The sequence below is a fragment of the Scleropages formosus genome, chromosome 8, assembly GCF_900964775.1.
Source record: "Scleropages formosus chromosome 8, fSclFor1.1, whole genome shotgun sequence".
NCBI lineage: Eukaryota > Metazoa > Chordata > Actinopteri > Osteoglossiformes > Osteoglossidae > Scleropages > Scleropages formosus.
Window position 1 is genome coordinate 14046293 of NC_041813.1, and position 12227 is coordinate 14058519.

Sequence of the window (12227 nt, forward strand, 5' to 3'; positions counted from 1 at the left end):
ACCACCCAGGCGCTGTGAAACAGCTGTGCTACTCCATGCGCCCTGTGCCGCTATTCATATGTTTATGGTTTGCTGTATATTATATAGGGGTTTCTGTCATAAGTCTAGCATCACCTGCACATGTTTACCTGCAGGAAATAACCTGTCACCATACTGGACAGCAAAAAGGTAAATGATGGAGCCCTTGTGAGAATATTTATGTGGAGCTATTCTAATTTTGTCCCCCCAATGCTCTTATCATGGGGAATAAATGGGACAGCTCACAATCAAACACAAGCTGCAGGCATCAATACACACTGAAAGAAACCATAATTGCTTTCTACTCCACAGCTCTGTATTAACTGAAGACTGTGAGATATAGGAGATGTCTGTGCCAACATTAACAGCTGTACATAACGCCTAGCTAGAATCAGTCAGGCTTAGGGGCTAGGGGTTACAAGTTGGGGTTCAAGTATAGAGAAATCCAGTTAGGTGTTGCAGTCTTTCTGTTAGAAACCTTCTCTGTCACCTCAAGCTGTTAAGGATGTTTTACAATGGAGAATATCTATAAAGCCAGGAGAGCCTTGAGGTCACTCAGTTTTTGGGGTATTCCTGAAGGATGAGGAGTCATGTGATAAATAACTCTGATTGTAGCATGCCAAGGCAGCCTGGGGAGGGGGCAGAGACGGGGGCAAAGCAGCCACAGCTGGGGCTGATTTCACTCCCTATTTCTTCCCCGGTGCCCAGCAGTAGAAAGAAGAGACCGAGGAGGAGAACGAGACAGCGGCGAACTCGAACCCGATCCCTGACACGACGCCCACGTCCCGACCAACCCGACTCTCCCAGCCCCCCTGACCAGCACGAAGCCTCTCCCTACCTGTTCCCTGGTCCCCCTTTCCTGTCTCCTTCCTTCTCCCCAGTCTAAGGGAAAATAAAAGCCCATTGCAACGGGCAACTGCATCTCCTGTCTCCTGCCTTGTCTCTTACACTGATCAAGAGGAATTATTGTACCATTATTTTTTAGAATTATATAAAAAGTATATAATTATATTATACTGTATGATACTTTCAAAAAGGAATTATATTGGATAGACCGTTATACCATGCTGGTTGCAAAATGTTTAGCTGTATGCTTGTCACTACTACTGCAGTACTACCTCCACATGAACAGAGTGGAAGGGTGCCCAGCCTTTTGTGCATGCTATATTCATTGTTTTGTTTTCTCAGTTTGTTACATACAGCAAAGAAGCAGTAACCTTACATTACATTACAACCTGGAGAAATATGGCTATGTCATGTCTAGAGGCCCTGAGAGCATGACACATAGTGCACAGCACTCAGGGATACAACAAAAAGCATAAATACTGTATAGTAGATACACACACACATATTTTCAGAACCGCTTGTATAGTAGATATATATATTTATATACACACACACACATTTAAAGGTTAAAAACTTCAGTAGCATGTATAAAACAAGTTTTAATTTCACAGGAGTTTTGAATAGACTGGACCAGCAGTACATATATTAAAATTTAAAAATGTCTAAGGCTTAAAAATGTAATATTTGTTATCTGAAACATAAATACTTGATAGTGACAGAGCTGATTAAGAGTAAAAAGGAGAAATGAGAACTGTAAGTTAAAAAAGTGAACCAAGGGAAAAGCAGGGTTCCTATCTAAACTATGTTTAGAAAAAAAACATGCTAAATCTGAAATGCTTTATAAAAATCTCCATGGCAACCATCCAAGGCTATAAAATGCACTCTGGATAAAGTGCATTAAGTGTGTGTGTGTGTCTGAATGCATCAGTGAAGGCACATATTACTGATGCATACTTCTCACTTCTGTGGCATTGTGAATATGAACCATCTTAATATAGGATGAGATGAAATATGTGGAAGAAGAAAAGCATGCAGGAATAAAAAGCCAGAAGTGCCTACTGTGAAACACCACACATCTAAATATGATGTATTCATTCACCTGAACAATAATTTGAATTAACTGCAAAATGTGTTGGTCAAAAATTCTGAACAGATTTTCAATTATGCAAAACTGTATTTCAAATCCAATGCAACACAAATCAAAAACAATCTCTTAAGTTATTGGAATTACGATGCATTCAATACAGTGTTTTTATCTGAAAGATCAATGCAATGATTTAATTACTTTTTTGGTTTGGCTAGCAGATGCCTCATCGAGAGCAATAAATGTCACAGTAATACTCCTGGAAATCTCTAGAAGGAATATTTTAAATCAAGGTTGGTCTCATTCTCCTAGGACTAAAAATGCAACCAACTGCTTGACAAGTATTTGATACTGAAGTACTGTATATTTATACATATAAACACACACAGCACTTGAACACATTTAACTGATACTTTTCCCCAAAGCAACTGACAATGTTGAGCTGCTTACAATTATTTACCTATTTAGACAACAAGGTTATTTTTACCGGGGCAATCCAGAGTAAGTACCTTGCTCAAGGGTACTACAGCTGGAGGTAGTATTCAAAGCTGCAACCTTTGGGTCCAAAGCCAGCAGCTCTAACCACTATGCTACCAGCTCTTCCTTCTACAGATTTTGAATCCACCTCCCACTTCTCCTAATTGGGCTTGTTCCAGCCGTGGCCTCCTGTCTAGTATACAAATTCGTCATCATGATGAAATGTTAAAACGTGGAAGGGCAATAAAAAGCTCTACTAGTGTCAGTAAAGGACATCCTTTTGCTATTCTGTGGCTTTTTTCAGTAATCCATCTCAGCAACAGTGATGCCCATTCCCCCGTCCTTTTCTGAACCTAGCTTGTAAATCAGGCCATTTTCCATCAGTTTGTGGCTGTAGTCTGTGTCAACCTTTGCTAGCATGACAAATTAGGAAAACTGCGACTGTTTCCACACACAGTCGTATCTCCTTTCTTAGCAACTGGGATCTGATCTTTTCCAGTCTGTTGGCACAGACTGATAAACAATGACTGGTTCTGCTTCTGTTGTTAAAAAGTAAAATTTGCATAAGAGTATTACAGCTTGATTGGGGACTGAAAACAAAACTTCAATTAAGGGCAGTGAATGTAAGATCTAGGAATGAAAAAGGCCCTCCAAGCTGCAAAAATGCATTCCAATGCAAATGTGGAGATGTTGTGCCAAGCCAGCTCTGATGTTCCTTAGGGCCCATGGTTTAAACTGCTGATCTCCATGGGACCAGTGAGACTGTGTCAGTTAATTCCCAACATGGGGCGGCACAGACTATAACATTAATCAGCCTCTGGACTGACACATCCAGACACCCTACGGGGGTACTCCCACAGTGCTTAAGTCAGATATCAAAATGGAGGCTGGTTCTGCTGGTTCTGGGTCATTTTATTGGCCCTGTGAAACACTGGTTGCCATGGAAACAGCTTCAGGCATTGCTGTCCTATTTCAGGGAACACTGAAATATCTGTTGCAGCAGTGGGTTATATTTGCATTTCCCATCTCATTTTGTCTTTCAGACATTTCAGTCTTGATTTCATATGCAGCCACCACTTTCATTTCATTTAAAAAATCTGGTAATATTTGTGTTTCATTATTACTGGAAATAAATAAGAGCAAAGGACCAAGTCACCATTTACCAGGCCAGTCATGCTGTACAGCCCATCCCAGTCTTTTGTGTGCAATTCCATGTGAGACGGTTCAGAAAGACCTACCATCTAGTAGAAAATAAATCAACTGGTCTCTCAGTATATGTATAACCCAAATTTTACCAGAATAAGAGGTGCCCACCTTAGCATAGTTGGTAGTCTTGATGAACCACTGCTTCAGCAGTTTCTGCTCCACAAGTGCCCCAGACCTCCAGGAGCGACCACTCTCATCCACCTGCTCATTCGCCAGCACCGTGTGGTCCACTGGATCCCAGTTCACCCACGCCTGCAAACAAAACAGACACACACCACAGTTTAAAGCAATATGTTTATGAAAATTATTACACAGTACAACCTTGAAGAAAACAAGAAAACAGTAGTAATGACACCACATACAAGAAGGGCGAGAGGCCTGCAGCCCACTGTATGCTGTTCTCCTGATTTTACTCCTTGCTTATTGAAACATTTTCACATGCAGAATCACCAATGTTCTAAGGTTTCTCCATTTGATGAATATGCCACTGACTGTGGTTTGACTGATGTTCAGATCCTTAGAACTGACTATGCAACCCCGTCCAAGTTGTCAAGCTTCCAAAACTCTTCTCAAGAGGTTCTCAGAAAATTCATTTGAGGATGGCATTAATCTCTGTTCCATCAACTTCACTTTTGACTTTTTAAGAATTTAACATGTTGAAAATTATATTGGACAGGACTGCCAAAATCAGGCCTGACTGTACAGCTGACTTTAATTACACCCTTAATTAGGATGACTGAAGTTAGGGGAAATTCCATTTTCAGACTTATGACTGTAAATTTCATTGTCTTCTATACCAAAGAAATTACATGATAACATCACTGGAGTTACTTTTGACTATCAGGCTCTATTCATGTACATGCGAAACCAACAAAAGGATCTTATCAAGTACAGTGTCAAAAAGCTGCTAAATGAGAGAAAATTGGAAAGGAAGCAGATATTTTATCCGTTTAAACTTTAATTATCTCTTTTTATACTTAAATGTTTGTGTTTTATATTGTGGTCTAAAGAACTCAGGGAGTACCACTATAATTTTGTTGTATTGCACAGCAGGACAATGGCAATAAAGTCTTCAATTCCATTGGTGTTCCAACAAAATTAATACAGCATTAAGGCAAAAGGAAGCATATACCTCTTTCTGATAGGCCAAACCTGCCTTGAAGAGTTTGACAAACAAGTACTGTGTCCACTTGTAATACTCAGGCAAGCAGGTGGTTATTTCCTGTTGAGAGAACAGACATCGTGTGTTTAAGTAGCTAGAGAGATTTCAAAGTATACAGGTGGTCCTTGACTTATGACCTACAATGTGCTGGACTTACAATGGCTGTCTCATCAACCTTTTTATCTTTATTTTCAACATTGGTCGTAACGTCTAATGACAACCACTCCATCTGCTGTACAATAACATTGGTTGGCTGTGAATCTCTGTCAGCGTCTGGGTATCCAGCAACAAGTGCATTTTGTTTACAAAACTTATTCTTTGTGATTCAAATTACTTTACAATGGTTAGCAAATAAATGAGTGACCACAGTTTCATAGTGTAGAGTCAGTGACATCAAATGGCTAGTAAAAACTTGTATTTTCATGGATATTTAATGTTAGACAGGAAAGACAGATTAGGTTTGTAAGTAGGATCATTGAATGAATGACCCAGATTAGATTAGTATATTACTGTGGCAGCTATCTGACCACACCCAATTAAGGCTGAGAGCTACACATAGTGTGGACGAACATTTAATAAAGACCTCAATAAAAGCCTGAGATGCAGAAAGCCTGGAGAAGAAGGCTGGGACTGTTGTGATGAGCCTTTGAAACTAAGAGTTTATTTTGATGGTTCTGTTACTTTTCTTGTACCTTAGTTTGAAACAAAAGGCCTTTTTTGCTTCCTCTGGAGAGAACTTTGTCTTGTGACCTTCTTGAAATAGGAAGAAAAGTCTCACAAATCTACCCACTATCGTTCCCTGCCTAGCGTACTATAGTGTTTTTTGCAATAAACCTGAATGTGAGTTCATTAACCTGGATCTTGTGAAGATCGTATTATTTACTTGTCTTTGTCCAAGGGAAGTTAAAACGGTAACTGTATGCGGACAAGTTGACACAGCAAGGTGCAATTCAGCTCGATCCTCACTCACCCTGTCCCAGTGAAAGCAGAGCCCCAGGATGTCGAACTGTTCCCTCATAGACTGGATGTTGCTGCTCAGAGGGACAGGGTGTTCAAGGAGAAGAGGGAGCAGGACAATGATGGAGATGTTGGCTAGTGTTCCAGAGATTTCAAACACTGGCCTTAGTAAAACCCCTGCATACACTGGTTCTTGTTAAAGCAGACTGTTTAAATGCATATGTATTAATTAGTTGTAATTCCATATGTTGTGCAAATCAAATACTGTTAGCTGCAAGGTCAGTGTCCCTGCATCATGTTAAATTCTAATTCAGCCTTGTGTTAAGTGAGGAACACATTCAACAATCAAAATATCAAAGACATCTTTGCAACAGTACACACACACACACACACACATTTTCAGAACCGCTCATCCCAAGCGGGGTCACGGGGAACCGGAGCCTACCCGGTAACACAGGGCGTAAGGCCGGAGGGGGAGGGGACACACCCAGGACGGGACGCCAGTCCATCGCAAGGCACCCCAAGCGGGACTTGAACCCCAGACCCACTGGAAGGCAGGACTGTGGTCCAACCCACTGAGCCACAGCACCCCCCCTTTGCAACAGTAGTGCTTATTAATTCAATTTTGACATATGATTGCTGCCTACATCATTCCTAGATTTTAATGTGCTTGATGAGTCAGGAAAAGCAACATATGTAATCTGCTTTATTCTGATCAAAACACCACACATCTGTAGAACAAATTTCTTAATTGTGTGAAATTTGAACTCACACAATTAAAAAGCATTCTGAAACCTCTAGTGTCAGAAAGTAAAATTAATGAGCTCAGTTTCAATGGAAACTTAAATGTCCATGGGGACATCCACAGCCAAAACAGAAAATTCTGTTCTGTACAAATGTCATGAAATACATTCACAATTGCAACAGAGAGTATTTGCAACCCAAGAAACGGTCATAAGTAGAGTGAGCAACAGCTGAGGAGGAGGGCCACACATGGTAGACAATCCTCCTGGGTCATTTTCCGCTTACATATGTGTCATGACACGTATACACACACTGGGATTCCAATGGTGAGCTGAGAAAAATTAAATAAATACTAAGGTAGTACTAACCCTAACCATCTTCCGTCATCTCTGTTCCATTGTATTAAAAATTGTACTGGTAGCACCGGGTCACTTCTGTTCAATCAAAACAGAGAAAATTATCCATAATCCCATGGCACCTTTTGGTCCAGACTTCCGGATCGAGCCCTCTTTCAATGGCGGCGTTCTCCGCAGGGAGCCCAAATGCATCCCAGCCCATGGGATTGAGCACCTGCAGGCAAAACATGTTCTCTCAGTAATGTATCCAATGTATCGGTCAAACACAGACAGGTCAGTGTCACAAACCAGTGATGGTGTCTCTGGTGATTTCAGTTACTGAGCCTTAAACAACCTACCAGTCTTAAACACCACTTTAAAAAACAAAGCATTTACAGTATATTATGACCCTTCATATTTTTATTGATAAAAATTCATTTTAAAATACATTATCACATTTTTACCAAAAAATCTCATTACTGTAACATGTCCAGATTTCAATATCTCTACTCAAACGGATTTAGTTGTGTGATAACTTTTCTTTACAATTACAACCTTGTTAAAAAATAAAATAATTCATAAATATGCTCAAAAACAACTATAAACAAAAATGTTTTTAGTTAAATTTTGGTGCCTGGACATGTTTCTCATCACAGTTACAGTCAAGGATTAATTACAGTTTGATGCTTCCATGATGCCTCATTTCCGATAAGCACTATTGCTTTGATTGTGCAATTTTCCCATTACACAAGATTTGACACAAACACATCTATTGTGTTATAGCACTTTCTCTCTACAAGCAATCTGAGCTCTACTAGAAGCCACCACTAATCCAAACATGTGGACGTTGCATGTTTCTCTGCTGTTAATGGTTTCCAACTATCACTTCATTAACTTCCTGGCTTTAGTGAGATAATTAAAATGCTTCCCATGACCATGTTTTATTATATCTTCCTAAGCAAAAAAACCCCATCAACTGCAATGTAAACTTTGGATGAAGTTAGAAATTCACAGACAACAATAATTTTTAAAAGAAGGCAAATTCATTAAATATAAGTGAGGTAATGCCCACCTGGTGACCTTGCATCCTGTGGAAATGTGCGATGGTATCACTGATGGTGTACACTCTCATGTGGCCCATGTGAAGCCGGCCCGAGGGGTACGGGAACATGGAGAGCACGTAGAATTTTTTCTTCTGACTACCCTAAAGAAAAAAGCCATAAAAATCAACCCATAAAAATATTCATAATGCAACATTGAGACATTTAGTTGCTCAGCCATGACTTTAATCAAGAGAAAATCAAATACACTGGTTACTAATTTTACCAGAAGTCCTTTCGTGACACAATCCTAAGTCACTTTTCCCACAACTTCACAATCAATAAAAGATTAGAATAAAGGTGCTCATCGACTTGTGACGGGGTTCCATTCTGATGACCTTTTTAAATAGACTCCATTGCAAGTCCCCTTAAATTATATACTATATTAACCATAAAATATACAATATGCTTGAACTTTGTTTTCACATTTATCTGAAATTTCTTTTGCATCATAGCACCGGTATGGGACAATTGCATTTACACTGCAAGAGCAAACACACAAAGATATAAGGAGAAAAGAAAGAATAAACAGATAAATAAAACAGTGCTTTTCAAATGAACATACACATTAACACAAGACATCATAGTACACGCAGAGACTTTCGAGCAACCGTTTCACTTGTCCTGTCCTGCAAATGAGACTGTAAGTGCACTTGCCTCAGTGGCCCATTGACCTGGAAGAGCAGCCTAAATGATTGAGGAATAAAAGAACTCTTAAGAAGCTGCTCTAAAGATTTCATCACCGCTGGCCACCGGATCAAAGGTACTGTGCCCTTTAGGGTATGGTTTCTTAAGAATGGGTGTGATATGGGATATCTTCCATATTACCGGAATGGTGTGTGTATGGAGAGCAGGAAGACTGTTTGACAGTTCCCTTGGAAAAATGTAAAAAGACACTAAAGGTACTGTGTTACCTGAAGGTGATCACTGTCTGAGCCAAAGAACAAGCTAGTGGTCTATTTATGAATTACTGCCAAGCATCGGAACCTTTCATCATCCATTTTAATATTATGGCACCAACTGTGGCAACACAGAAGATGACCACAAACATACCAGGTAACATTATAATGACCTCAGAGGAGAAAGAAAAATGAAAGCTCCACTTGTTTTGTACAATTACACACACTTCAGGTGAAAGAAGCATAGAGAACAACAAGTGGCACAGTGGTTTAAATTGCTTCCTTTGGACTTGAATGTTGCAGGTTTCAGTCCTACCTCCTATTGTAGTACAGGCAGTCTCCAGATTACGAATGAGTTCCATTCCTCAGTCTGTCTTTAAATCGGATTTTGACATAAGTTGGAACAGTAAGGTATGATTGGTATCTAAGATCAGTCTGTCAAACGTTTGTCTTAGTGTATAATATATTGTGTACCTTTCTAAGCATAAAAAAAAGTGTGGAGAAGCACTCAAGGAAGAATTTCACTGGAACTTGTACACAGTACTTGTATTTATGACAATAAACCTTGAACCTTTGAACCTAGGGTAAGTACCTGGCTGAAGGGTATTACAGCTCGAGGTGGGACTCAAAACTACGACCTTTGGGTCCAAAGGCAGCAGTTCTACACTACCAGCTGCCCCCAGCTTTAAAAGGGCATCTTCCATAGAAAGACACCCACAAGAAGAAAAACATACACAGACCCAATGAGTGCCCTACATGTACATGTACAATTATTCATTTAGCAGATGCTTTTCTCCAAAGTGATGTAGAACTCAGAGGGAATAGAAGTGCATTTCACCAATATAACTGCCATACCAGCCCCTCAGGCTCTTTGCACACCAGCTCCTTGATGCGGGGCCTCCAATAGCGCTCTACCCTGCGCCATGTCTCCACCTTGTACTCCCTGTCCCACACGCATGTTTCACTGTAGATGGACCGGTAGGTAGCCACAGAACAGGGGGGCAGGACCAGGGCAGTTCCCGTGTGCTGGAGGGGCCAAGCTAGCCGCAGGGCACATGAGAGCAGTCGGTGCACCTCCAGCTGCATGGCTCCTGGGAAACAGCGCAGTGTCAGTACATGAGCACCAGAAAAATGATGTACTGACCCTGTCTTTACAACAGTCCCCCAGTACAGCCATGATCTTCAGCTTCAGTCATCAAAGAACAAGACAGCAGGGTGGGAGTCACCCTTTTAATAATAATAAAATTCATAGAGAGTAATTAACGGCTGTCATCTTGTTGAGTAATACTGTCATTACTGAAGTAACTGTGTGTGTGTCTGTGTGTCCAATGGGAAATTGTTGTATGGGGGGGGGGGGGGGGGGGTGGCTCGGTAACGCAGAATATCAATACATAAGATACTAATGATAATTAAATTTTCAAGTTACGATAAGAGTTTTTCGGGAAGAAATTACCGGCGTCATGGAGGGGTGACTGTCCTACTTGCCACTGACTTGCGAATCAATAAATTAGTAGAACAACGACGATAGATACCGACAGCAGACTCCTTCTTTGTTAAGGCAGTTATTATGAATTCTTCAGCCACACTGGTCGTGCTTACATATACTTCTCAAACACCAGTATATGAAATAAATCCGGTTTTCAGAGGAGAAATTGGATTTATTGCTACCGTCTTCGGGCTTCAGCGTGTTTTATTCAACCTCCATGGGCGCCGCCATCTTGTTCAAATCAAACTTTAGTAGGGACTGTAGGGCGAAACAAAGCAATGAACACGTGTCGTGTATAGCTATAGGTGAATTTAAAGTTTGAAATAAATACATACATACATACGTACATACAAATAAATAACTGCGTCATCGTGACCCTAATAATGCTATACTACTAATATACTGTATTACATTATTGTTAGTGTCAAGTAGATACAGTAATTTACTTCGAGCTACGATTAAAATTACATTTTGAAAGGATTGAAAATAAACATACAGTCTCTCCACACAAATTCATTCTTTTCACTGATTTTATCTCATGCAACATCCACTGTCTTACTTACCACCAACAGTCCAGACATGAGTTATAAACATCGCAGAAGAAAAGGTGTTCAATTCATCCAGTCCCACAGAGATATACTCTGTGTGGGTGTAGTTTACTGCCAACTGACATCTGGATGTGTAAACACGGATCTGACGCTTGTCCTGCAGCAAGCAAACAAACAAATGTGAAGATAGACAAAGAAGAAAACACCATTTAAAAAGAAATAATGTTTATATTACTTAAATGCACTGGTTGATACTAAGCCTTAGGCTTAGCTTCCCAGACTGGGTCCCAAAGTATTTAGTCCTATTATTAGTAATTTTTGTCAGTCACTAGACTTAATTGATGCTTATACTATAGATTCTCGATTGCAGACTCTAAAGAGATATCTGTACTATATCTGTAAATTCAGATATATATCTGAAACCACTAATCTCTGGTTAATTTTGGATTCCTTCTCTTGCTTCTGTTCAGCATGCCCTGGCCTGGAGTGCATCAGAGTCAAATTTTATTGACAGGGGTTAGTGGAAGATAAACTCTTCCTTGCTACTCCAAAAATCTCACTGTACAGGAATCTTACTGTACAGGATTTTGATCCCCTTAAATCCTTGCTCATCTGCTGTTACTGTTCTTAAAATCTGAATGCAGGAAGTTTAGGGTTTATTAAGAGAAAATAAAACCAGAATGCAGCCTTGATTAATGCATTACAATGCAGGTCTTTTCTAACCCATTTTTGGCATTCTAGGGATGTTAGTCTTCTTAAAGTTATAGAATTGTCTGTGTTCCAAACACGACATTTTATATTTTTTTTTTCTGGGCTGTGGCGCAATAAACAATGAGACAATGTAGTATACAAATTTGCATATCAAAACAAATACAGGTAATTTTTGACCCATGCTCTGCATTCTAGGAGCTATTTTTCTAAAAACAGAAATATCTATTTCTGTGAAAGGTACTCTAATGCCCCAGGAGGTAGACCTTTAAACAGCTAACATAAGAATAAAAGAAGGGTATGAGTTATAGAGCGGATCATTAAAATACCTGAAAAGCTCATTTAAATTAAAGCTAATTTAAATTTCCTGTTGAGAACTTTATGAAACTCGAAAAATAGCTCATGTCAGAGTAATAATCAGTCCAAGTCTCTCCTTTTCCCAGCACATCTCAGCCGTCACCCAGTCCTGCAGATATACCCTCTTCCCACAGCACACTCCACACAACTCCTGGTCCAGGCCATGCTGATATCTCATGTTGATTACTGCACCTCCCTCCTGTCTGGTCTTCTGACCTCTGCTATCAAGCCTCTCCTGGAGACCCAAAAAACTGTGGTATGAATTGTGTTTGACCTGCCAAAGTGTTCACATGTGTGTCC

The 12227-nt window shown here is 40.0% G+C and overlaps 1 protein-coding gene across 1 annotated transcript in view; it reads right to left on the reverse strand.

The window, feature by feature from the left end:
* The window catches only part of LOC108935837 (probable leucine--tRNA ligase, mitochondrial), a 39230-nt gene extending 28273 nt beyond the window's left edge, over positions 1 to 10957 (reverse strand). The window contains exons 1-8 of the mRNA XM_018754741.2: positions 10878 to 10957; positions 10282 to 10572; positions 9684 to 9919; positions 7902 to 8033; positions 6973 to 7064; positions 5764 to 5824; positions 4764 to 4853; positions 3740 to 3883 (exon numbers count right to left, since the gene is read on the reverse strand). Coding sequence (XP_018610257.2) covers positions 3740 to 3883; positions 4764 to 4853; positions 5764 to 5824; positions 6973 to 7064; positions 7902 to 8033; positions 9684 to 9914 — 750 coding nt within the window. The 5' untranslated portion in view covers positions 9915 to 9919; positions 10282 to 10572; positions 10878 to 10957. The remainder of the gene's footprint in view (positions 1 to 3739; positions 3884 to 4763; positions 4854 to 5763; positions 5825 to 6972; positions 7065 to 7901; positions 8034 to 9683; positions 9920 to 10281; positions 10573 to 10877) is intronic.
* Positions 10958 to 12227: the final 1270 nt, after the last annotated feature.